Source organism: Lepidochelys olivacea (genome assembly GCF_965140295.1).
Source record: "Lepidochelys olivacea isolate rLepOli2 genome assembly, chromosome: 16".
Lineage (NCBI taxonomy): Eukaryota > Metazoa > Chordata > Testudines > Cheloniidae > Lepidochelys > Lepidochelys olivacea.
In genome coordinates, this window is record NC_140426.1 from 28,256,358 (window position 1) to 28,283,474 (window position 27,117).

The 27,117-nt window shown below is 45.8% G+C and overlaps 1 protein-coding gene across 3 annotated transcripts in view; it reads right to left on the bottom strand.

Annotated features, from left to right (window-relative positions):
• The window catches only part of GARNL3 (GTPase activating Rap/RanGAP domain like 3), a 203,210-nt gene that overhangs the window by 7,279 nt on the left and 168,814 nt on the right, over nt 1-27,117 (bottom strand). For 2 of the 3 annotated variants that reach the window (XM_084649927.1, XM_084649928.1), the window contains 4 exons: nt 20,431-20,497; nt 18,411-18,518; nt 17,749-17,867; nt 16,469-16,604 (listed from right to left, as the gene is read on the bottom strand). In XM_084649927.1, coding sequence (XP_084506053.1) covers nt 16,469-16,604; nt 17,749-17,867; nt 18,411-18,518; nt 20,431-20,497 — 430 coding nt within the window. Of the gene's footprint in view, nt 1-16,468; nt 16,605-17,748; nt 17,868-18,410; nt 18,519-20,430; nt 20,498-23,192; nt 23,255-27,117 lie in introns of all 3 variants that reach the window. The other variant, XM_084649926.1, reaches the window with a different exon arrangement.

Below are 27,117 nucleotides of genomic sequence, written 5' to 3' on the forward strand. Positions count from 1 at the left end.
ACGAAGCCATACTGGCCAAGTATGATTCCTGCTCACATGCAACACTGGACCAATTCACTGAATTCCTCCTCCTGGATAAGCAGCAGGAATTCCAGTCTCTAGTTGATGAGGGCACAGTGGATGCCGCTGACACCTTTTCCTGGTTGCTGGCCCCTGGGGTGGTACTTCACTGTGATTCATGGCTTCAGTCAAGCGGCTGTCCGATGGAGGTCCAAATAACTTTGCAGGACCTTCCCTTTGATAACAACAAACTATTCAGTGATAAAACAGATGAATCCCTTCACTCCCTCAAGGACTCCAGAACCACCTGCCACTCCCTAGGCCTCTACACGCCAGACCTCACACATTGTCAAAACTGATCCTCCTCCTGCCCTCGCCAACCACCTACCAGGCTTACCAGCCTTACCCCCAGCACCAACCTGAACAACCTTGTCGCCGACAATGCTCCCAGCATCTGCAATAACCTTTGGCTTCTATCTCAGTTGCCTCCACGTTCACCCACCACACCCCTAGTCAAAACTTTTGACTTCTGTACAGAGAACTTCAAACTTTCCTCCAACCTACCAACTACGCCCCATGTCATCTTTGGTGGCTGCCTTATCCTTTTCACCCACACCTGGGCCTCAATTACCACCAAACACTGGGTGCTGGATAATGTCTGCTGGGGCTACCTCAGAGTTCCTTCCTTTCCTCCCCACCACTCTTCCAGTGGTTGCCCATCGGACCCCTCCCAATACCACTTCTTCCACCAGGAAGCAGATACCCTTCTGCAAAAGGGTGCCATAGAGCCAGTCTTGCAGTACTATTGCAACCATGGCTTTTACTCCCCCTATTTCTTCATAGTGAAGAAAGGAGCTGGCATTTGCCCTATACTGGATTTCTGATTGCTCAACTAATCTATCCACAAGTTCCGCTTCCAGATGGTTACACTCCCCCTGATACTTCTGTGTCTCCCCAAAGAAGCCTGGTTCGCGGATTTCAATCTGAAGGATGTCTATTTTCATATAGACATTCATTCCACCCACTGCAAATTTCTTGTCTTTGTCATGGGTGATTCTCATTATCAGTTAAAGGTCCTCCCCTTTGACACTGCTACTGCACCCAAGGTATTTACCAAGGTCTTCACCATCATTGCAGCCTACATGCGCCGTCTGGGTCATTCCTTTTTTCTCTACCTTGATGACTGGCTCCTTGTTGCACCTTCCCACACTCCATGCTCTCCAGACATTGCAAGCTGACCTCGGAGTCTGAATCAATGAGGAAAAATCAGTCCTTATCCCCACTTGCAGCCTCATCTTCATAGGAGCGCATCTTGACTCTGTAGTGGCCAGCACATTCCTGCTATCAGAGTGCTTTGCCACACTCACCTCTCTTGTCACTTGAATTCACCGCTAGCTGTGCACTCTTGTCAGGCCATGCCTCTCGCTCCTAGGTCACATGGCGGCTTGCACTGTGGTGACACCCTTCGTATGCCTCTATATGCACCGTCTCCAACACTGCCTCCACTCAACATACAATCCATAAAGGGTTCCTCTCACCAAGACGGTCCTTCTCCCGCCTGTCCTCATCTCCCTCATGTGATGGTGCATGCCGTCCTCAGTGCTGATGGGCGTCCCCTTCATGCCTCCAGTGCCACTCACTGCCCTGACTACAGATGCTTCCACAGCAGGTTGGGCGCTCGTGTCAAAGGACACACGGCTCAAGGCCTATGATCACACAGGGAAGCCAGACTAAACATCAATGTCAAGCCCTTCTGCCATTCCTCTGCACCCATCATGTCCAAATGCTCTCTGACAACATGGCAACGGTCCTGTATGTCAACAAACAAGACAGAACCCTTTCTCCCTCCCATTGTGTGGAAGCCATTCTTCTGTGGTATTGGTGCCTCAAACACGGCATCACTCTCCAAGCGGTACACCTCCCAAGTACCAGCAACTCCCCTGTGGACATCTTCAGTTGCTCTTTCCATGCCAACCACGAGTGGGAACTCCACGATCCCATGCTTCACTCAGTCTCTCACCAATGGAGCCCACCTTACTAGGACCTCTTTGCTATAGCAGACAACCACAAGCTACCCCTTTTCTGCTCCAAAGGGGTCCTTGGCCCAGGCTCTCAGGGTGATGCCCCTCTCCTTCCATGGACCAATGAGCTTCGTTATGTCTCACTGCCCATCCCCCTACTCCTCCAAGTCTTGCACAAAATACATCTGGATTGGGTGAAGGTCCTCCTTGTGGCTCCTGCTTGGGCCCAGCAGTATTCATTGACAGACCTTTTCCTCTTTGCCTGCCCCCCAGTCTGCCAACCCAAGCCCATAGCCGCATGTGACACCCTAATCCAAGTCCACTTCACCTAACAGCCTGGTATTTGGATGGTGCTCGAATATAGACATGGCATGCTCCACTCCCATCTGCAACATCCTCACTCATGGTCAATGACAGTCTACTATAACATCCTATGAGGCGAAATGGAGTAGCTTCACCGTCTGGTCCCGTGACCCCAGCTATTCCTAGAATGACACTTCCATTCCTGTCACTTTGGACTACCTCCTCCACCTCCGGCAATCTGGACTTGCCCATTCTTCAGTTTGTGTCCACCTGGCAGCACTCAGTGCCTTTATCCCTCAGATAGATGGTTTCTCCATCCTTACCCATCTACCATCTGCTTCCTCTGCGGCCTCCTTAATGTCTTTCCACCCATCCATTAGCCAACTCCCCCCAGTGCCTTAATTTAATTCTTTCCACCCCTCAGTGAACCACCCTCCGTTTGCTACGTGTTCCCTTGCACATCTTTCCATTAAGGTCATCTTGCCATGGCCATTACCTCTGCATGTCACATGAGCAAACCTGCTAAGATGGTGGTTCCCCTTTTACTATTTTCCATAAGGCCAAAGTCTCCCTCTGCCTCCACCCCAAATTCCTTACCAAAGTGGCATCCCCATTCCACGTCAACCAATGCGTGCATCTCTTCACTTTTCAGGCTAAACCACATGCCTCCCCGGCACATCACGCTCTCCTCTCCTTGGATGTTCATAGAGTGCTTGGTTCTATCTCCCCTGTGTATATTACATCAACCAAACTTGTAGTCACGTTAAAAAAAAGGATATCATGTTAGTGTGACAGGCTCTATTTTCCATAAACCCATGCTGATTTGTATTAATTACATTATTTTCCATTATTAATTGAGTCCTGTATCGGCCACTCCATTATTTTGCCTGGGGTTAAGATCAGGCTGATAGGAGGAGGATCCGGGGAACTACAGACCAGGTAGCCTCACCTCAGTCCCTGGAAAAATCATGGAGCAGATCCTCAAGGAATCCATTTTGAAGCACTTGGAGGAGAGGAAGGTGATCAGGAACAGTCAACATGGATTCATCAAGGGCAAGTCATGCCTGAATTGCCTTCTATGATGAGATAACTGGCTCTGTGGACATGGGGAAAGGGGTGGATGTGATATACCTTGACTTTAGCAAAGCTTTTGATATGGTCTCCCACAGTATTCTTGCCAGCAAGTTGAAGAAGTACGGATTGGATGAATGGATTATAAAGTGGATAGAAATCTGGCTAGATTGTCGGGCTCAACGGGTAGTGATCAATGGCTCGATGTCTAGCTGGCAGCCAGTATCAAGCAGAGTGCCTCAGGGGTTGGTCCTGGGGCCAGTTTTATTCAACATCTTCATTAATGATCTGGATGATGGGATGGATTGCACCCTCAGCAAGTTTGTGGAGGACACAAAGCTGGGGGGAGAGGTAGATACACTGGAGGGTAGGGATAGGGTCCAGAGTGACCTAGACAAATGGGAGGATTGGGCCAAAAGAAATCTGATGAGATTCAACAAGGACAAGTGCAGAGTCCTGCACTTAGGACGGACGAATCCCATGCACCGCTACAGGCTCGGGACCGACTGCTTAAGTGGCAGTTCTGCAAAAAAGGACCTGGGGATTACAGTGGACGAGAAGCTGCATATGAGTCAACAATGTGCCCTTGTGCTGGAAATGGCCCACCTTGATTATCATGCACATTGTAGGGAGAATGGTCACTTTGGATGAGCTATTACCAGCAGGATAGTGAGTTTGTGTGTGTGGTTTTTGGGACGGGGGTGAGGGGGTGAGAGAACCTGGATTTGTGCAGGAAATGGCCCAACTTGATTATCATGCACATTGTGTAAAGAGTTGTCACTTTGGATGGGCTATCACCAGCAGGAGAGTGAATTTGTGTGGGGGGGGTGGAGGGTGAGAAAACCTGGAGTTGTGCTGGAAATGGCCCAACCTGATGATCACTTTAGATAAGCTATTACCAGCAGGACAGTGGGGTGGGAGGAGGTATTGTTTCATATTCTCTGTGTGTATATAAAGTCTGCTGCAGTTTCCACGGTATGCATCCGATGAAGTGAGCTGTAGCTCACGAAAGCTCATGCTCAAATAAATTGGTTAGTCTCTAAGGTGCCACAAGTACTCCTTTTCTTTTTGCGAATATAGACTAACACGGCTGTTACTCTGAAACCTGTCAATGTGCCCTTGTTGCCAAGAACACTAACGGCATATTGGGCTGCATTAGTAGGAGCATTGCCAACAGATTGGGGCAAGTGATTATTCCCCGCTATTCGGCACTGGTGACGCCACATCTGGATCACAGTTTTTCCCCCCTACACGTTATAGATACATGTGTAAAGAGTCAGTCATCCTGTTCCCTAGTGTGATATGGGGGGTCTGTAGCAGACATCAACTAGTACCCAATCTTGTGCTTTATCTGTTAGGACAGGAGTTCTCAACCAGGGGCCGTGAGCAGGTTTTAGGGGGTCTGCGAAAATAAACCAGACCACAGGGCCAGCATTAGACTCACTGGGGCCCAGGGCAGAAAGCTGAATTCTGAGCCCTGCTGGTCAGGGCTGAAGCCCAAGCCCCTCCTCCCCAGGCTGAAGCTGAAGCCTGAGAAACTTAGCTTCGTGGGGCCCCCCGTGGCGTGAGGCCCTGGGCAATTGCTCTGCTTGCTACCCCCTAATACCGGCCCAGGCTTTTAATCTACTGAAAAACAGTTGTTGTGGCATGGGTGGGCCATGGAATTTTTATAGCATGTTGAGGGAGTTTCAGTAGGACAAAGGTTGAGAACCTCTGTGTTAGGACACTGAAACATAACCAAGATCATTTTCTTCTGAGTTATCAGTGATTTGGAAACAGTTAATGTTTGACAGAGTTCCACTCCCTCTCCCCTTTTGCCACTCAGCCCTTCATAAATGGGTTATAACCATTGATTTTAACATTCCAGTTGTCAAATCATCCCACCAAGTTTCAGTAATACAACTACATCAGATTTATGCTGATAAATGAGCAATTCCAATTCCTCTTGTTTGTTCCTTGGCTCCTCGCATTAGTATATAGGCAATTCAGTAATTTCTTCTCTTTGTATCCTTTGGCTCCTTGATTAATTTTGTTTTCAATACCTCAATTGTGTGCTAAGTGCTCATATCTTCCCTCATTTTACCCTCCTGTAGTTTGACCAACTGTATATCACAGGCCATTACATTTCATCCAGTTACACCAGTAATGAGCCCAATAACTTGTGTTTAACTAAAGCATATCTTCCAAAAAGGAATCCAGTCTGATTTGAAGACATGAAGATGGAGAATCCACCACTTCTCTTGGTAGTTTGTTCTAATGGTTAATTGCCCTCATAGTTAAAAATGTGTGTCTTGTTTCTAATATTAATTTGATTGGCTTCAGTTTCTAGGCATTAGGTTCTTGTTATGTGAAAGAATGTAGGCAATACTTACAGGACAGGGGACACTGTCTTAAGAAGCAGTGACTCTGAAAAAGATTTGGGGAACCTGGTGGATAATCATCTAAGCATGAGCTCCCAGTGTGGCACAGGACCCAAAAGAGCTAATGGAATCCTGGTATGCATAAACAGGGGAACCCCGATAGGAGTACAGAAGTTATTTTACCTCAGCATTTGGCACTGGTGCAACCACTGCTGGAATATCATGTCCAGTTCTGGTTCCCACAACTCAAGAAGGATATTGATAAATTGGAGAGAAGGTTCAGAGAAGAGTCATGAGAATGATTAAAGGATTAGAAAACATGCCTTATGACTCAAGGAATAGATTCTCTCAATCTATTTAGCTTAACAAAGAGAAGGTTAAGGGATGACTTGATTACAATCTATAAATACCCACATAGGTAACAGATTATAGAATTGTAGCACTTGAAGGGACCTTGAGAGGTCATCTAGTCCAGTCCCCTGTACTCATGGCAGGACTAAGTATTATCTAGATCAGTGGTTCTCAACCTGCAGCCCAATCAGCACAGAGCTGCAACCCATGTGACATCGTCAGGGCCATACCGGTAGTAATGGATGCAGCCCCCAATGGTAAAAAGGTTGAGAACCACTGATCTAGACCATGCCTGACAGGTGTTTGTCCAACCTGCTCTCAAAAATCCACGATGGAGATTCCACAACCTCCCTAGGCAATTTATTCTAGTGCTTAACCACTCTGACAGTTAAAGTTTTTCCTAATGTCCAACCTAAACTGTCCTTGCTGCAATTTAAGCCCATTGCTTCTTGTCTTTTCCTCAGAGGTTAAGTAGAACAATTTTTCTCCCTCCTCCTTGTAACAACATTTTACGTACTTGAAAATTGTTATGTCCCCTCTCAGTCTTCTTTTTTCTAGAGTAAGCAAACCCAATTTTTTCAGTCTTCCCTCATGTGTCATGTTTTCGAGACCTTTAATCATTTTTGTTGCTCTTCTCTGGGTTTTTTCCAATTTGTCTACATCTTTCCTGAAATGTGGCGCCCAGAACTGGACACACTACTCCAGTTGAGGCGTAATCAGCATGGAGTAGGATGGGAGAATTACTTCTCATGTCTTGATTACAACACTCCTGCTAATACATCCCAGAATGATATTTGCTTCACATTTAGCTTGTGGTCCACTATGACCTCCAGATCCCTTTCTGCAGTACTCCTTCCTAGGCAGTCATTTTCCATTTTGTATGTTTACACAGCTCTGCCAAACCCAGCGTCATCCCTGGCCTGCTGGATGATGGCGTGGTGTAGTGTGCTGTGAACATGAGCATTGAAGACCATGTCGTGGCTCTGCAAATGTCCTGGATGGGGGACATGTGCCAGGAAGGCCGCCAAGGACGCTTCTGCTCTCGTCGACTGGGTCTTCACCAATGGCGGTGGCTGAACCTGCGCCAACTCATAACAGGTCCAGATGCAGGAAGTGATCCAGTTAGAGATCCTCTGAGAGGAGACCGGCAGGCCCTTCATCCTGTCCACTGTCACAATGAAGAGCTGTGTCAACCTGCAAAAGGACTTGATATGCTCCAGGTAAAATGCCAAGGCACGTTGGACGTCCAGCCGCCTCTCCTCATTCGTCTTGTGAGGCTTAGGACAGAACACCAGGAGGAAGATGTCCTTGTTGATATGGAAGGAAGACACCACCTTCGGCAGGAAGGCCAGCTAGGGTCGCAGCTGTACCTTGTCTTTGTAGAAGATCGCATATGGCAATTCCTTCTAGCCGATGTCACTGCCACAATAAAGGCGACTTTCCATGACAGGTGAGAAAGGGAACAAGAGCCTAAGGGCTCAAAAGGCAGACCCGTGAATCTGAAGAGAACCAGACTGAGGTCTCACTATGGGACAGGATCCCTAACAGGAGGGAAGAGCCTTTTGAGACCTGATGGACATCTCGTGTGAGAACACCGATCTACCCTGGATCGGTGGATGAAAAGCCGAGATGGCACCTAGATGAACCTTGATTGACGAGAGGGCCAGGCCTGATTTTTCAGGAGGAGTAGGTATTCCAAGATTGACTGCAGCGAAGAGTGCACTGGAGAGACGCTACTTTTAGACACCCAGTGGGAGAATCTCGTCCACTTCGCCAGGTAAGTCGCCCTAGTGGAGGGTTTTCCACTTCCCAAAAGGACCTGGTGCAAGTCCCTGGAGCAGGCTTGTTCCTCTGGGTTCAACCATGCAGCATCCACGCCATGAGCTGGAAGGAGGCAAGGTTGGGGTGCAGGAGATGACCGTGGTCTTGTGAGAGAAGGTCCGGATGGCTGGGCAGAGGCCATGGGAGACTACTACCAGATCCAATAGCGTGCCGAACCAATGCTGGCACAGCCACACTGGACCGATCACAATGACTCGAGCCTTATCCATCTGCTGACTAGCAGGATGGGCGGGAACGCATACATCAGATCTCTCCACCAGGACAGGAGAAAGGCATCTGAAAGAGCACCTTTGCCAAGACCCTGCAGGGAGAAAATCTGATGACATTTCCTGTTCTGCCTGGTGGCGAACAGGTCTACTCGGGGAGTTCCCCACCTCTGGAAGAGCATCTGGAACACTACTGAGTGGAGCGACCACTCGTGGTGAGAAAAGAAGGACCTGCTGAGGCAATCTGCCAGCAAGTTCCTGACGCCAGAAAGGTGATACACCTCCAGGTGGATCACGTGCTGGATACAGAAATCCCATAGGCGGAGTGCCTCTTGACAGAGGGCCGACAAGCACGTTCCTCCTTGCCTGTTGATGTAAAACATCGAGACTGTGTAGTCCATCAGCACTCAAACCACTTGGCCGGATAACTGCAGGAGGAACACTCCACAGGCCAGGCAAACTGACCTGAGCTCTTTAACATTTATATGCAACGTCATCTCCTCTGCGGACCACGTGCCTTGAGCTCCCCAGCCAAAGTCCAAGGCATCTGATATCAGCGACACTGAAGGTCACAGGGTATCGAACGGGACTCCTTCGAAGACTGTTCCAGGGTCGGTCCACCACTGCAGCACTGTGAGTACCTCTGATAGGATGGTGATGACCTTGTCCATGTGATCCCTGGACAGGGCACAGTCCATAGCCAGCCATTGCTGGAGGGATCGCATTTCGGAGCCTCGCATGGCGGACGACATATGTGCACACCGCCCATGTGGCCCAGCAGCCGTAGGCAGACACTGGCCATTGTGAGAGGAAATGCAGAGACTCCAGCAATGAGGTCCCTCATGGTCTCGAACTTGTGATGCGGCAGAAACTCCTTTGCTCTGGCGGAGTCAAGGACCTCCCTGATAAACTCTATCTTTTGTACAGGGACTAATGTTGATTTTTCCTCGTTTATCAACAGGCCTAGTCTCCTGCACATGGTCAACAGCATCGCGAAGGAGTCCTGGACCTGGGATCTGGAGTGACCCTTGACCAGCCAGTCGTCCAGGTACGGGTAGATCAGGATACTTGAACGCCTGAGGTGAGACACCACCACCGACATGCATTTTGTAAACACCCTCGGTGCCATAGCCAGGCCGAAGGGGAGCACTGTGAACTGGTAGTTTGCGGATCCCACTGTGAAGTGGAGGAAGCGTCTGTGTCCTTGAAAGATCACTATATCAAAGTACGAGTCCTTTAAGTCAAGGGCGCTGTGACATTGCACCCCATAATACTTTAAAGAAATATGCTTATGAGTGTAAATATGACATAACTGGAATATGTTTTATTCTAGATATGCCATGTAACATATCTTTGCACAGGCTATGATCTACTGAATATATTCATTATATTTGTATGCATGTATCATTTTTATATCTAAAGTTATGAGCATTGGCTCTATGCTTGTATTTAAAGTGTCTGCTGTAGGAAGCACATAAGGCAGATTTGGTCAACATCGTGTGAAGGGGTTATTCAAGTAATTGGGAGTACTTAACTAACAATGGACTTTGGGAGATGCCAATCCACATCTGAGCTTTCCCGGGAACATTCAAACTAACATGTAAACAATGGCGTCAGCCTGCAAAAAGCTGAATCATTCACAGACATGTGACTTGCCCAGGTGGCTAAAGACTCCATCTTGTGACTGTGATGTTACACAGGAGAACAAAGACCCTGGAAACCCCTCCATTTTGTCTTCAGCTGGCTCAGAAGATAGCCTCTCCACCCCAAAGAGATCCCTGAAAGAAACTGGAACAAAGGACAGTAACTACAGGGGTGTGAGTGATTGCTGGACCCAGACTAGTAAGGAGTCTAGTCTGTGAAAGAAGCTTATTGGAACATCTCTGAGGGCGAGATTTACCTGCATTTAGTTTCCTACTGTATTAGGCCTAGACTTGTGTGTTTTTGTTTTATTTTGCTTGGTAATTCACTTTGTTCTGTCTGTTATTACTTGGAACCACTTAAATCCTACTTTTTATATTTAATAAAATCACTTTTTGCTTATTAGTTAACCCAGAGCAAGTATTAATACCTGGGGGAGCAAACAGCTGTGCATATCCCTCTATCAGTGTTCTAGAGGGATAACAATTTATGAGTTTACCCTGTATACACTTTATACGGAGTAAAATGAATTTATTTTAGGGTTTGGATCCCATTAGGAACTGGGAAGTTGCAAGTGAGCAGGGGACAGGACAGGCGGCATACCAGTTTCCCGGATCCAGGGAGGGGATGATGGAGGCCAGGGAAACCATGCGGAAGCTCAACTTCTTGAGATGCTTGTTGAGGGCTCGCAGGTCCAGGATGGGACCTTTGGGATCAGAAAGTAAAAGGAGTAGAACTCCTTGCCCCTAAGGTCTAGGGGGACTTTTTCCAAGGCCTACATCTGCAGCAAGCCTTGCACCTCCTGATGCAGTAGACTCTCGTGAGAGGGGTCCGAGGGGAGGGATGGGGGATAGAAACAAACTGGAGGGTATAGCCCTGCACCACAGTATTGAAGACCCAATGGTCTGATGTTATAGACACCCAGGCTGGGAGGAAAAATGAAAAAGTTGATTGGAGAAACAGAAGGGGGCAGGATCCAGGACAGTGGCTGGAATGTCGTCCTTGGACGCATCCTCAAAATGCCCGTTTCGACCCCTGCTGGGAGGGCGAAAAGCTGGCCTGTGTCAAGATAGAGGGCTGTTGGCCCTGATGGTGTTGGTAGCCCTTGCCCTTCTTCTGGAAAGGCTCCTGCTTAAAATGCTTTCTTTGCTGCTCCAGGTAGAGGCACTGGGTCTTGAGTGTGGTGCACAAGTCCTTTAACCCGTGCAGCTTATCGTCGGTTTTCTCCACAAACAGAACTTGGCCATTGAAAAGGAGGTTCTGGATGGACTGTTGGACCTCCACTCATAGGCCCGAGGACTACAGCCATGCTGCCCTCCTCATGGTTATGGCTGAGGGCATGGTCCATACTGCAGTCAGCCATGTCCGAAGCCACCTGCAAGTGCTGCCTTTGCCACTCCCTGCCCCTCTTCCAGATGGCCTGGGATTCCTTCCTGGGGTCCTCTAGGAGGGAGTCAACAAATTTGGCCATCAACTACCAAATATTAAAATCGTAACGGCTCCTTAGAGCCTGATGATTTGCTACCCTCAGCTGTAGGCTCAATGATGAATAAACCTCTCCCCCAAAAACGTCCAACTTTTTCGCCTCCTTATTTTTGGGAACAGCCTCCGTTTGTCCCTGTCTTTCCCGCTGATTGACAGCGGACACTATTAGCAAGTTTGGGGAAGGATGGGTATACAGGTATTCATACCCTTTAGTGAGCACATGGTACTTGCACTCCACCCACTTGGAAACTGGGGGTATTGATGCAGGGGTCTGCCAGAGGCCTTGGTAATCTTGGCCTCCCCCTAATGTACTGGCAGCACGACTCCAGCAGTTGCTGCGGAGCTGAGGATGTTGAAGAGAGTGTCTGAGGGCTCCTTGGTTTCTAGCCCCAAGTTTGAGGTTACCCTCCTCAAAAGCTCCTGATGAGCTGTGGCATCGTCCTGGGGGACTGTAGACGGGGGTCCCATGATGGCCTCATCGGGTGATGAGAAAGAGGATGTAGGTGCAGCAAGAGTCACCACCTCTGTGACCTGATCGGCATGGCCTTCTTCCCCCATCTGTTGGACACGGGGGGGGTCCCAGGCATGGCGGCCTTAGTCTCAGGTGGGCAGGAGACCGTGGCAGAGGGCTTGTCAGAGACTCCCAACACTGACTTGTACCTTTGGGGTAGCTGCGTGAACCCCCACAGGTTCTAAGGGTGCCACAGCATGGGCCACTGACCCTGTGGCCACGGTAGTGCTGACAGTGCCGCAGGGAGAACTGGTGTCACCAGTGGAGGACCTTGCCCCACCTGTAGGGTTTCTTGGTCCGACTCTGAGCCCAGGGATGGAGGGCCATGTTCCGGAGACTGGGACCGCACCAAGGCAGACCAGGCGTCTTGGTCCTGGCTGTGTCCACCGCCACACTCCGAGTGGGATGTGTATGCAGGAGATGATCCACCGCGTTGAGTTCCCAGGCTCCAATTGGTATATAGCCCTATGTCCAAAGCATGGTGGCTCTGCGTGGGCAAGCACTGGTGGGACGCTCCCTGAAGTGGCGAGCGGTACAGCATTGATGGGGACTGAGGGGGAGGTCCAAGGGCAGGCTTACCTCTTGATTTGGGAGCTGCCGTCGCCGGTGTGGGTGGCACTGGGTGGGACAAGATATTCTACGCCGCCTACAGGGCCTCTGGGGTTAACAGTTAACGGCATCACCAGGTGCTGGACTCCCATACTGCTGTCCGGGGTGGCCAGCACATCCCGGGATGGGCTAACCTGCTCAACTGAAGGCACCTCCCACTTGGAGTCGATGAGCTGCTGTTCGTTGGGTCTAGACTCGCCTCCTGCCCTCTCCTTGCCCTTGCGAGCAGGAGACTGACTTCTCCCGGTCTTCCTCCTTTTACTGGTTGGTGCTGGGGAGGTGGATGGTCATCTGTCTGATGATGGCACCCGCGGGCTGCTCTGCACTGACGCCACGGTGCTGGGTGCGGAGTCCGATCTCAGCTGTTCCGGTGCTGATGTCAGTGCCAACTCCATAAAGAGCACTTTAAGTCAAATGTCCCGCTCTTTCTTAGTGCGAGGCTTAAAGCTTTTGCATATTTGACACCTGTCACTGATGTGAAATTCTCCCAAACACCTTAAACAACTGGTGTGGGGGTCACTGACCGGAATGGGTTTCTTACAGCGGTCGCGGTTCTTAAAACCCAGGGAGCAGGGTAAGCTCCGTCCCGAGCCTAAGTCCCATTTGGGACAACTAAAACTAACTAAACACACTAAGGGAACTAATACTAGTTGATATAACTATGTACAATAGAAAGGTTTGCAACAAACCTAGTGAGGTAAATAGAAAGGCGCATAAACACTGCAAAATTAAATGTAAAAATGTAATAAGAAAAGTGAAAAAGGAGTTTGAAGAACAGCTAGCCAAAAACTCAGAAGATAATAACAAAATGTTTTTTAAGTACATCAGAAGCAGGAAGCCTGCCAAACAACCAGTGGAGCCCCTGGACGATCAAGATACAAAAGGAGCACTTAAAGATGATAAAGTCATTGCGGAGAAACTAAATGAATTCTTTGCTTCAGCTTTCACGGCTGAGGATGTTAGGGAGATTCCCAAACCTGAGCCGTCTTTTGTAGGTGACAAATCTGAGGAATTACCACAGATTGAAGTGACACTAGATGTGGTTTTGGAATTAATTGAGAAACTTAACAGTAACAAGTCACCAGGACCAGATGGCATTCACCCAAGAGTTCTGAAAGAACTCAAATGTGAAATTGCGGAACTATTAACTATGGTTTGTAACCTGTCCTTTAAATCAGCTACTGTACGCAATGACTGGAAGATAGCTAATGTAACGCCAATATTTAAGAAGGGCTCTAGAGGTGATCCTGGCAATTACAGACTGGTATGTCTAACATCAGTTGGGCAAATTAGTTGAAACAATAGCAAAGAATAAAATTGTCAGACACGTAGAACATAAATTGTTGTGCAAAAGTCAACATGGTTTCTGTAAAGGGAGATCATGTCTTACTAATCTATTAGAGTTCTTTGAGGGGGTCAACAAACATGTGGACAAGGGGGATCCCGTGGGCACAGTGTACTTAGATTTCCAGAAAGCCTTTGACAAGGCCCCTCACCAAAGGCTCTTATGTAAATTAAGTTGTCTTGGGATAAGAGGGAAGAACCTTTCATGGATTGAGAACTGGTTAAAAGACAGGGAACAAAGGGTAGGAATAAATAGTAAATGTTCAGAATGGAGAGGGGTAACTAGTGGTGTTCCCCAAGGGTCAGTCCTAGGACCAATCCTATTCAACCTATTCACAAATGATCTGGAGAAAGGGGTAAACAGCAAGGTGGCAAAGTTTGCAGATGATACCAAACTGCTCAAGATAGTTAAAACCAAAGCAGACTGTGAAGAACTTCAAAAAGATCTCACAAAACTAAGTGAGTGGGCAACAAAATGGCAAATTAAATTTATTGTGGATAAATGTAAAGTAATGCACACTGGAAAAAATAACCACAATTGTACATACAATATGATGGGGGCTAATTTAGCTACAACTAATCAGGAGAAAGATCTTGGAGTCATCGTGGATAGTTCTCTGAAGACATCCACACAGTGTGCAGTGGCAGTCAAAAAAGCAAACGGGATGTTAGGAATCATTAAAAAAGGGATAGAGAATATGATGGAGAATATCTTATTGCCCTTATATAAATCCATGGTACGCCCGCATCTTGAATACTGCGTACAGATGTGGTACCCTCATCTCAAAAAAGATATACTGGCATTAGAAAAGGTTCAGAAAAGGGCAACTAAAATGATTAGGGGTTTGGAATGGGTCCCATATGAGGAGAGATTAAAGAGGCTAGGACTTTTCAACTTGGAAAAGCGGAGACTAAGGGGGGGGATATGATAGAGGTATATAAAATCATGAGTGGTGTGGAAAAAGTGAATAAGGAAACATTATTTACTTGTTCCCATAATATAAAAAATAGGGGCCATCAAATGAAATTAATGGGTAGCAGGTTTAAAACAAATAAAAGGAAGTTCTTCTCCACTCAGCGCACAGTCAACCTGTAGAACTCCTTGCCTGAGGAGGTTGTGAAGGCTAAGACTATAACAGGGTTTAAAAGAGAACTGGATAAATTCATGGAGGTTAAGTCCATTGATGGCTATTAGCCAGGATAGGTAAGGAATGGTGTTCCTAGCCTCTGTTTGTCAGAGGGTGGAGATGGATGGCAAGAGAGAGATCACTAGGTTCACTCCCTCTGGGGCACCTGGCATTGGCCATTGTCAGTAGACAGGATACTGGGCTGGATGGACCTTTGGTCTGAGCCAGTATGGCCATCGTTATGTTCTTATGCTGTTCTTATGAACAGTTCTATGGAAGAAAAGGTTTGCTGAAGCAAAGAAATGTACTAGCACCATCACTGGTTGTAAGAAGGAAGGAACTGAGGGTGGCGGGAGCTGGTGGCGCCCCTTATATCGCGGCATATGTGCGCCACTCCAGCAGGCACCAGACCCAGTCCCCCACAAATACCACTGAGGGAAAAACTTGTGGCACTGGTATACGTGGTGAGCACACACACCTAACATGGAATGGACGTAAGCAAGCACTTGAAGAACTAAAATTATTACTTTCCCTGTTTTTTTTTCCTATCACAGCTATACAGCAGCAGTAGCATATTTAACTGAGCTAGAGAGGTGTACAGCAGTGGCTCTCAACCTTTCCAGGACTACTGTACCTCTTTCAAAAGCCTGATTTGTTGTCCCAAGTTTCACCTCACTTAAAAACTACTTGCTTACAAAAATCATACATAAAAACACAAAAGTGTCACGATACACTATTACTGAAAAATTGCTTACTTTCTCATTTTACCATATAATTATAAAATAAATCAACTGTGATATAAATATTGTAATTACATTTCAGTGTATAATACATAGAGTAGTATAACCAAGTCACTGTCTGTACGAAATTTTAGTTTGTACTGACCTTGCTAGTGCTTTTTACATAGCCTGTTGTAAAGCTAGTCAAATATCTAGATGAGTTGATGTATCCTCTGGAAGACCTCTGCGTACCCCCAGGGGTAATTGTTACCCTAGTTAAGAACCACTGGTGTACAGTGTGTGATCTTGTTATTGGGCCCTTGTCATTTCATATTTATCCCCCCTATTGTTTGTTACTCCACTGATCGTGTCATATCTAAAATGATATTGCAAGCTCTTTGGGGCTGGGGCTGGGGCTGCCTAATTACTATTTTCATTCTATAAAGGAACTGTAATACTCCCATGGTGAAAAGAGCTGGGTGTTGGGAGGGTGTCTCAGTTAAGTTCTTAGTAGGCAACTCTCTCTTTTCTGAACTTCCCGTCATAATTGGCATCTTTGTTTGCAGTCTTATCCCTGAAAAACAGTTGTCAAAGATTCAGCAGGCCATTGAAAATGGATTCTTTTCCTCCTCCTCCTCTTAGGAAAGGTCCCTCCAGAGCAGTGCTGAGGGATATTGGCAGGAGGTGAAGTAGAGCAAGCTTGCACAGCCACTTCTATGAATAAACAGAAAATTTCGGTCTTCAGCCCCAAGCGTTGTCAATCCAAAATCTTTCACCACCTCCAAATTCACCAAACCAAAAGCCCAGAGGTATTGGAAATGTGATAACTGCCAGAGCAATTCAAAGCCATCACACAACCAGCCCCAACAATACTTTACCTTCTGCTGAGGAAGAAGGGAATTCTGGCATTTCATGAGCTGTTGGTGTCTGAGGAGAACTGTTTGAACTGGTTTCCTTCAAACTGCTATTGGATGATCCACTTACTGTTGCAGTAGCTTTAAAATAAATATCTGACTGAAATGACAAAGAACACATTGTTAGCACAGCAAGACTTCCCAGTTTATCATTGAGACGTGCCCAAAGAGTTGTCCTTTACATGGTGCAGCCATTGTATGCTGATTTGACAATGGAAAGGCCTTAAAGATATCTGGAGCGGACATCCAAGAATCCTCTGGTGGTATACAGTTGGCAGAGCAGCCAGCTCCTACATGATGCCTCTACTCGCAGTTAGAGAAGGTGGTATGGCCTGGGCTTTCTGGAGAGCTGTCAACTCCTGACTGGGCCCCTTGGCCCTGTTGGCAATCAGTGCACATTAGAGTAGCCTGAAGGACAAAGGTGACCAGCCCAAATGGCTCCAGGAATAGGAGAAGGTCAAAAACAGCACCAAGCCATATTGGCACACTCCTACCCTCCCACGTATGCTGTGTGCTCCTCAAATAAAACTGAGGAACTGGACCAGAGTCCAAGGGTTTGGCTCAATAAGCAACTTGTGTTCATATGAAGTTAGAAAATGTAGCCTAATCTTTCCTTTACTATCACTGTTCCTTATTACAAATAGAGAATTCTCCCTCCTTTTTCCAGGTGCATATATAAGGGCTAAGCACAAAACATACTAAGCCATCTTCATCCTTGAAGTCATGGAATTACGCAAGGATGAAGTTGGCCTATTTGCACTTACTCCATGCACTCACATCTGGTGACTCACCAAACCCCTTTACCCTGTGTTCAGTCAGAGGAATGTCAAGTGGAAAAGAGAAAGGGGTATTCCTAACTATGTAAAATGAAAGAAACTGGGAAAGACATTTGAAAAGGAGCATCTCTGGGTAAGCAATGGTAATATAAATGATAGTGCTGCACTTGGATTTGAGATTTATACTCAAATAAGGAATATATATGGTCACTGCAGTCAATGAAATGAGCAGTCCTGTGCTTCTTTAAGATCATACATCTAAGTATACAGTTTCAAATTACATATATAATCTGCAGCCTAACTTGCTCATATAGGATCAACTATTTTTGTGATTTTAATAGACTGTTCTGAAGGGGACTATCTCCATTCTATGCTTGCACACCCAGAAGTCTGTGTTACCAGGAACTGCACATACACATTGTAATGAGACCTCACACAGGGGCCCAACAGGATTTTCCTATGTCTTACCCTTGATGCAACAAGTTGAAGTTCAGGCACCACAGCTGTGTGGACTAGGTTCCCATTCACCACTAATCGTATCTCTATGGAATCAGTAGTGAAGGCCAGGATATAAGGGAAAGCACAAACTGCAAGGGAACAAGGGCTGCTATTAGTGAGAAAAATTATGAACATATATTTGTATCAGATGTTTTACAAAAGCACCTAGAGTTTTTAAAAGATTCTAGAAGTTTCCTGAAAATCTGAATTTCTCTAGCATCTCCACTCTCTAGTGTAAATATTTTAGAAGTTTTTAAACAGCCTCTAAATGCTGATGGGTGTCCAGCTGCATAAAGCCTGTATGACTACCTGACTCTCCACATTTAGTAGGATGTAGATGGAATCTCTCAAATAGAGCAGGAGGAAATGAACGGGCTGAGGAGAACAAGAAAAAGAAGCCAATGATTTCAGAATTTTGTTTTTGCACGGAAAGAATCTGCCAAATAGATATAGAATAGCATTTCTAAACTATCAAATGCAAAAATCTAGGTGAACTGGCACAGCCCTAGAACTGAGTGTGACATGGCTGCATTTCTGTAATACCCACTGCTGCTCCAGTAGGGGCCAAGTACAATTCCAAACCAAATGAAAATGTTAAACCATCCTACTAGATTACCACAGCCTTTTCTTACCAATAGCATAAGGAACCTGGTTCCAACTAAAGTGGAAGTCTGATGCTGATGTCTGGACCAAAGGAGAAACCCCATTATAGGGGCATACCTTTCTGTAGTAGCAGACATCTGTAACAAAAAACATCTGTTACCTCACACAGAAAATGACACAAACTGACATTAAATAAAATGGCTTAGAAAATTGGATTATATCTTCCTGCACAGCTGTTAAAACCATAAGAACATGAATTTACTGACTACAATTTTTAAAGGGAGAAAAACAGAGGTAATATAGAATATATAATATATTGTGTCTCATCTGTGGTAAAATCTGATTTTAAGTGTCTACTTTGATGTCAAAGCTATTTATAATTTATTTTACAATTCATTAATATTTTATGAAATCATGTGTTTGCTTGCTTCCCTGATCCTCCATTACTTTTCTGTGGCTAGAGACATGGGCAAGAAACGTTCTGAAGTTGACGTCAATGGCACAGTATCTGTTGGCCAGCATGAAACACCCTTTATGCAGTCATACATTAGCAAAGTTCACACTCCCCAAAGACTGAAATGTACAGAGAAGAGAAACTTCCCTATGAGGCCTGGGGGATATTAGACAGAGGTTTTATTAATCAAATGACTTGTGCACCCAGTCTCTCAGGAACTGGGGTGTTATTTTTACAATGGCTCAAATTCTATCAAATTCATGGTTTTCATGCACTGCATGTTCTTCCATCAGCAAGTGCTTCTACATCACCTACTTCTAATCATAAAACTGGCAATTTTCCAATACTAAAAGGCAAAAAGGAAAGAATAAAAGCATAGGTCAGCCAGTAAGGGAGGCTGGACTCCACTGACTGGCTTTTTAAATCTGGATTCATTGATTACTCAAAGAACATTATTATTACAGTGATCATCCAATGTGAACTATGAATCACCATCTATTTCCCTAGTTGCAGGATTTCTTTCAATTATGAATTATAAAAGCCAGGAATAATATACTTAAAGATTATCAGTACATCTGCAAAGTCAAAGCTGAAATCAAGAAAGTCACCGTCTTTCTATGAGTAGTTCACACAACAGGGATTCTAGTAAAACTGAAAACCAGCTTACAATTCCCCATTCTTTTTATTTACTCGGATTGAACTCTTGAATTTTGTCTGAAAGGATGCCACTACTTCCTCACATGTCTAGCCTTTTGTATCAACAGGTACTTATATGGACTTCATTACTGTAATGTTTGAGCACCTCACAATTTTTAATATATTTATCCTCACAACTTCTCTGTGCCGTCAAGAAATGCTATGACATTCATTACAGATGGTGATCTGGGCATAGAGACTAAGGCCCAATATCTTAAAGGTATTTAAGCATTGCTGCACTCAGTGTTGCAGTGCCTACCTAATTTAAGATCCTAAGTCTCATTTTCAAAAGGAATTTTGGTAGTTATGAGCCTAAATTCCATTGACTATCAACAGGATTAGGCTCGTAAGTGCCTGAAACCTTTTTGAAAATGACACAGTCTCCTAAATCAGGTAGGCATTGCAGTGCAGAGCACAGCAATGTCTAAATACTGATGAAAAGTTGGGACCTAATTGTTTTGTCCAAGGTTACACAGGAAGTCTGTGCTGGAGCAAGGAATTGCATCAAAGTTTCAAGCCAGAGTCCTAATCATTGGATGATTCATTAAAGATTGTGAGGGGCTCAAACACTCTGGTAATGGGGTCATATAAGAAAGAAAGGCAATTATAATAATGGATACCTCAGAGCTGACATTTTAGTGAGCAATTAACTCCAGAGGTGGTTCTCCAAAATTGGAGAATTTCATTTGAACCCCTGAAAATAGAAGCAGGTAGCTGATGTTTCTACATTCTGCACAGCTTGTCATAAAACAATAATGAAAATTATATTGAAAAACTGCTAACTTAGCAATATGTAGAATCATATCCCACAGACAAACAGAATTGATACAAGCAGACTGATATATTAATGTTTTTAAACTTTCTTTGCTATTGCCTGGATCAAATAAAACAGCACTTACAGTTATAACACAACAGTAGACCAGCATCACCATCTTCATATACATCAATAGCTGCAACAAAATTAACCTGCAATGATAATGGGTAAGGGTAGTGGGCAGACTGGATACTGAGGTTATTACAAACTGCTTTTGAGAAAAATGCAACACTTTATCCCAGAGTTAGTGGAGATGCACTCCTGCAGCTCAGAACAAAATCTGTCCTTTTCAAGTGTAGCCGTCTGTATCTATGCCTTTATTTGACATTCATTGTAAATCCACTCTTAGTAAGGGATTCAATTAGTTTTCCAATCAATATTTTCTATAGTAACATCATAATGCAGTAACAGACCTTATCTGGAAACACAGATGTTTAAAAAAGGGAAGTTACTTACCCTTTATAACTGGAGATCTGTAGATTCTTCAAGATCTGTAGTTCCTATCTGTATTCCACTGTGCGCTGATGTGTCGGAGACTGGAGATTTCTAGCAAGTAGTGTCTGTCTCCGCCTACGTAGTTGTTCCCCTCGTGTTCCAGACTGAGGGCATAAAGGATGATGCGGACTGACCCCTCTCCAGTTCCTCTTACTGCAGATCAGAGAGGATCCGAAGTAGAGGGGAATGAGGGTAGGTAGTGGAATACAGATAGGGACCACACATCTTGAAGAACTCCAGTAATGAAGACTACTTAATTCCCTTGTTTCTTTGAGTGCTGGTCTCTGTGTGTATTCCACTGTGAGTGACTGACAAGCAGTACTCAGAGAAAAGGAAGATGCAAGGATGCAGCTGGGATGGCTGCTTGCAGAACCGCTATCCCAAAGGATGTGTCAGCAGAGGAGGCTTGACCCAAGACATAATGTCTCATGAATGTGTGCCTGGAACTCTACATCACCACCTTGCAAATGTCAAACAGAGGTACTTGTTGGAATGATGGTGCTGAGGCTGCCTGTGTTCTTTTAGAGTAAGCCCATATCCTGTGTGCGATAAGACAGTAAATAACAAAGTAGGATGCAGCCAGAGATCCTCTGAGAGGAAAAAGCTTGTCCTTGGACTTGTTCTGCTGTGGCCAGAAACAGCCTAGGTGACTGATTTGTTCAGTTCTCTGTAGGTAAAAGGCTACAGCTTGTCTCACATAACAGAGATGAAGTTTCCTTATTTTGATGGATGTGTGGGCCTTCAGAAAGAACACAAGTAAGTGCATATTCTGGTTTTTGTGAAATTCCTAAACTGATTTAAGGGTGAATTTCAAGTGTAGTTGTAGTGAGATCTTGTCTTTATGAAATGTAGTATAAGGAGGGTCTGCCATCAGGGCTCCTAGCTCACTTATTTGTCTGGCTGAGCTGATAGCAGCAAGATAGGGAATCTTCATAGATTGGTAAAGCATCGAGTTGGAAGGGTGGCACAGTGACTGTTGGAAGCACTAAATTAAGATCTCATTGAGGGGTTGGTTTTATTACTCGTGGGGAAGTTCTAATTAAAACCCTTTAAAAACTTGGAGGTGATGGGGTGAATAAGGCAGCACAGCTGTCTGATGAAGGGTGATGTGCTGATTGCTGCTAGGTGAACCTGTATGAAGCTAAGGGAAAGGCCAAACTTCTTGAGCATAAGAAGGTAATGTGGGATATCAGGGATACCTGCTGACTCAGGAGACTCAATAGAGCTGCTGGGCCCAGATAGAGAAACGCTTCCAATTGACAAGACAACATTTTCTCATGGAGTCTGTTAAGGCTGATTCCCCACTCTGGCACTTTGAGTGCAGAAGGTGGGGACCCATAAGGATTCTAAAAATTAATACTGGCCACTCAAGACTGGTATTAAAATCCCAAGGTCACAGTTTCTCTCTGACCTTGGATGGGTAGATGCCACCACCAGCCAAGTGCAAAAAACCCCAACAAAAAACAAACAAACAAAAAAAACAACCCTTGGAAACCAGGAAGGCTCACTTGGGAATTCGTTCCTGTGGGGTACCCTCAAGCCCTTTCACCCCTCCCTCTGCGGAAGAGCTGAGAAAGAAAACAAAGGAAATTAGCTGTTGCCCCCAACTAATTAAACAACATATGCACAAACCTCTTAGGACACCAAAAATCCAATCCTGTTCTTAAAAAAGGTAAATTGTATTAAAAACAAAAAGAAAGAAATTACATCTGGAATTTAGGCTTTTGCTAGATTTTTAAAAAAAGCAATTACAAAAATTAAGCATCAAGATAGCTCTCTTGAGGTTTAGCTTAAAGGTTACTAGCGAAACAAAAGCACCTGGGGTTAGTACAGAGGAGTCCACAAGCCAATAAGAACTAAAAGAAATAACCCTAATTGCATCTTCCTAGACATTCCCTGATTACTGACATATTGGGGGTTTCACATAAGTAGGGTTGAGGTATGATTGATGAGGTAGGGTTGATGCTTTTTCATACCTGGTTTTAAAGCTCTTTACAGCATAACTTCAGCCCTGTCCTGCTCTGTCCCCCGTCACTGGAGAACAACAACGAGAAAGGGAAGTTTTTTTCCCCAATTTTAAAAAGTTCTAGCCCTCCCATTGTCTCTTTTGGTCAGGTGTCCACTCCCTTTCTTTAACCTAGCCAGGGATACTTTTTAACCCTTTACAGATTAAGCAAGCAGACAACAGCCAACAAGAGTGACTTTATAGCTGACTGGTTGGCTGGGTGTCCATAAAAGGGAGCTACTCCCTCCCCTTCATTTATCACAGAGTCCATTCTACTATTAATAAGGATGGCTTGCACATTCTGGGAACAGGAACATTCTAGATCCAATGCCCATCCAAATACCAACCTGTGAGATGAAGAATTCCGGGTTGGGATGTCTGATCTTGCCTTTTTCTTGAGCCAAAAGGTCTGGAAAACAATTAACGCTGACTAGTGGTCAGGCTGACACATGCAGGAGAACTGGAAACTAGAACCTCCTGGTCCATCTGGGCATGATGAAAATGACTCGTGCTCTATCACATCAAGACTTCTGTAATACTCAAGGAAGCGGTGGGACGGGTGGAAATGCTTAGTTTAGGTGGTCTGTCCAAGGAAGAAGGAAAACAGCGCTGTTGGAGAATGGCTTTGAACTTCCCTAGAAAAAACAGTTACTAACCTTCGTAACTGTTGTTGTTTGAGATGTGTTGTAGGTGTATGCACATCCCAAGCACAGTCACCAGAAAATTTTCCCTCAGTGGTACCTGTTGGGGGTGGCTCGAGCACCCTCCGATGCCGCACGCTCACAGCACCAGTATAAAGCCCCCAGCTGACCCTGCACCCCCTCAGGTCCTCCTTTTTTGGATAGCTCTGATGTAGAGAGGGAAGAGCATCTTTGCAAGCAGGCACGAAGAGAGGGAAGAGCATCTTCTCAAGCAGGCTGGCTAACCTAGTGAGGAGGGCTTTAAACTAGGTTCACCAGGGGAAGGAGACCAAAGCCCTGAGGTATGCGGGGAAATGGGATACCGGGAGGAAGCACGAGCAGGACAGCGCGGGTGTGGGGGGGGGCCTCCTGCCTCATACTGAGAAAGAGGGACGATCAGCGAGTTATCTCAAGTGCCTATACACAAATACAAGAAGCCTGGGAAACAAGCAGGGTGAACTGGAAGTCCTCGCAAAGTCAAGGAATTATGATGTGATTGGAATAACAGAGACTTGGTGGGATAACTCACATGACTAGAATACTGTCATGGATGGATATAAACTGTTCAGGAAGGACAGGCAGGGCAGAAAAGGTGTGGGAGTTTCACTGTATGTAAGGGAGCAGTATGACTGCTCAAAGCTCCGGTATGAAACTGCAGAAAAACCTGAGAGTCTCTGGATTAAGTGTAGAAGTCTGAGCAACAAGGGTGACGTCCTGGTGGGAGTCTGCTATAGACCACCGGACCAGGGGGATGAGGTGGACAAGGCTTTCTTCCGGCAACTAATGGAAGTTACAAGATCGCAGGCCCTGGTTCTCATGGGAGACTTCAATCATCCTGATATCTGCTGGGAGAGCAATACAGTAATGCACAGACAATCCGGGAAGTTTCTGGAAAGTGTAGGGGACAATTTCCTGGTGCAAGTGCTGGAAGAACCAACTCGGGGCAGAGCTTTTCTTGACCTGGTGCTCATAAACTGGGAAGAATTAGTAGGGGAAGCAAAAGTGGACGGGAACCTGGGAGGCAGTGTCCATGAGATGGTCGAGTTCAGGATCCTGACACAAGGAAGAAAGGAGAGCAGCAGAATACAGACCCTGGACTTCAGAAAAGCAGACTTTGACTCCCTCGGGGAACTAATGGGCAAGATCCCCTGGGAGAATAATATGAGGAGGAAAGGAGTCCAGGAGAGCTGGCTGTATTTTAAAGAATCCTTATTGAGGTTACAGGGACAAACGATCCCGATGTGTAGAAAGAATAGTAAATACAGCAGGCGACCAGCTCGGCTTAACAGTGAAATCCTTGCTGATCTTAAACACAAAAAAGAATCATAGAATATCAGGGTTGGAAGGGACCTCAGGAGGTCATCTAGTCCAACCCCCTGCTCAAAGCAGGACCAATCCCCAACTAAATCATCCCAGGCAGGGCTTTGTCAAGCCGGGTCTTAAAAGCTTCTAAGGATGGAGATTCCACCACCTCCCTAGGTAATGCATTCCAGTGCTTCACCACCCTCCTAGTGAAAAAGATTTTCCGAATATCCAACCGAAACCTCTCCCACTACAATTTGAGACCATTACTCCTCATTCTGTCATCTGCTACCACTGAGAACAGTCTAGATCCATCCTCTTTGGAACCCCCTTTCAGGGAGTTGAAAGCAGCTATCAAATCCCCCCTCATTCTTCTCTTCCGCAGACTAAACAATCCCAGTTCCCTCAGCCTCTCCTCATAAGTCATGTGTTCCAGTCCCCCAATCATTTTTGTTGCCCTCTGCTGGACGCTTTCCAATTTTTTCACTCTCTTCTTGTAGTGTGGGGCCCAAAACTGGACACAGTACTCCAGATGAGGCTTATAAGAAGTGGAAGATTGGACAAATGACCAGGGAGGAGTACAAAAATATTGTTCAGACATGCAGGAGTGAAATCAGGAAGGCCAAATCACACCAGGAGTTGCAGCAAGAGATATTAAGAGTAACAAGAAAGGTTTCTTCAGATATGTTAGTAACAAGAAGAAAGTCAAGGAAAGTGTGGGCCCCTTAGTGAATGAGGGAGGCAACCTAGTGACAGAGGATGTGGGAAAAGCTAATGTACTCAATGCTTTCTTTGCCTCTGTCTTCACGAACAAGATCAGCTCCCAGACTACTGCACTGGGCAGCACAGTATGGGGAGGAGGTGACCAGCCCTCTGTGGAGAGAAAAGTGGTTCAGGACTATTTAGAAAAGCTGAACAAGCACAAGTCCATGGGACCGGATGCGCTGTATCCGAGAGTGCTAAAGGAGTTGGCAGATGTGATTTGCAGAGCCATTGTCCATTATCTTTGAAAACTCATGGCGATAGGGAGAGGTCCCAGATGACTGGAAAAAGGCTAATGTCGTGCCAATCTTTAAAAAAGGGAAGGAGGAGGATCTGGGGAACTACAGATAGGTCAGCCTCACCTCAGTCCCTGGAAAAATCATGGAGCAGGTCCTCAAGGAATCAATTCTGAAGCACTTAGAGGAGAGGAAAGTGATCAGGAACAGTCAGCATGGATTCACCAAGGGCAAGTCATGCCTGACTAATCTAATTGCCTTCTATGACGAGATAACTGGCTCTGTGTATGAGGGGAAAGCAGTGGACGTGTTATTCCTTGACTTTAGCAAAGCTTTTGACACGGTCTCCCACAGTATTCTTGCCAGCAAGTTAAAGAAGTATGGGCTGGATGAATGGACTATAACGTGGATAGAAAGCTGGCTAGATTGTCGGGCTCAATGGGTAGTGATCAATGGCTCCATGTCAAGTTGGCAGCTGGTATCAAGTGGAGTGCCCCAAGGGTCAGTCCCGGGGCCAGTTTTGTTCAATACCTTAATTAATGATCTGGAGGATGGCGTGGATTGCATCCTTAGCAAGCTTTCAGATGACACTAAACTGGGAGGAGTGGTAGATAAGCTGGAGGGTAGGGATAGGATACAGAGGGACCTAGACAAATTGGAGGATTGGGCCAAAAGAAATCTGTTGAGGTTCAATAAGGATAAGTGCAGGGTCCTGCACTTAGGACAGAAGAACCCAATGCACAGCTACAGACTAGGGACCGAATGGCTAGGCAGCAGTTCTGCGGAAAAGGACCTAGGGGTGACAGTGGACGAGAAGCTGGATATGAGTCAGCAGTGTGCCCTGGTTGCCAAGAAGGCCAATGGCATTTTGGGATGTATAAGTAGGGGCATAGCGAGCAGATCGAGGGACGTAATCGTTCCCCTCTATTCGACATTGGTGAGGCCTCATCTGGAGTACTGTGTCCAGTTTTGGGCCCCACACTACAAGGAGGATGTAGAAAAATTGGACAGTGTCCAGCGGAGGGCAACAAAAATGATCAGGGGACTGGAACACATGACTTATGAGGAGAGGCTGAGGGAACTGGGATTGTTTAGTCTGCGGAAGAGAAGAATGAGGGGGGATTTGATAGCTGCTTTCAACTACCTGAAAGGGGGTTCCAAAAAGAATGGATCTAGACTGTTCTCAGTGGTAGCAGATGACAGAATGAGGAGTAATGGTCTCAAGTTGCAGTGGGGGAGGTTTCGGTTGGATATTCGGAATAACTTTTTCACTAGGAGGGTGGTGAAACACT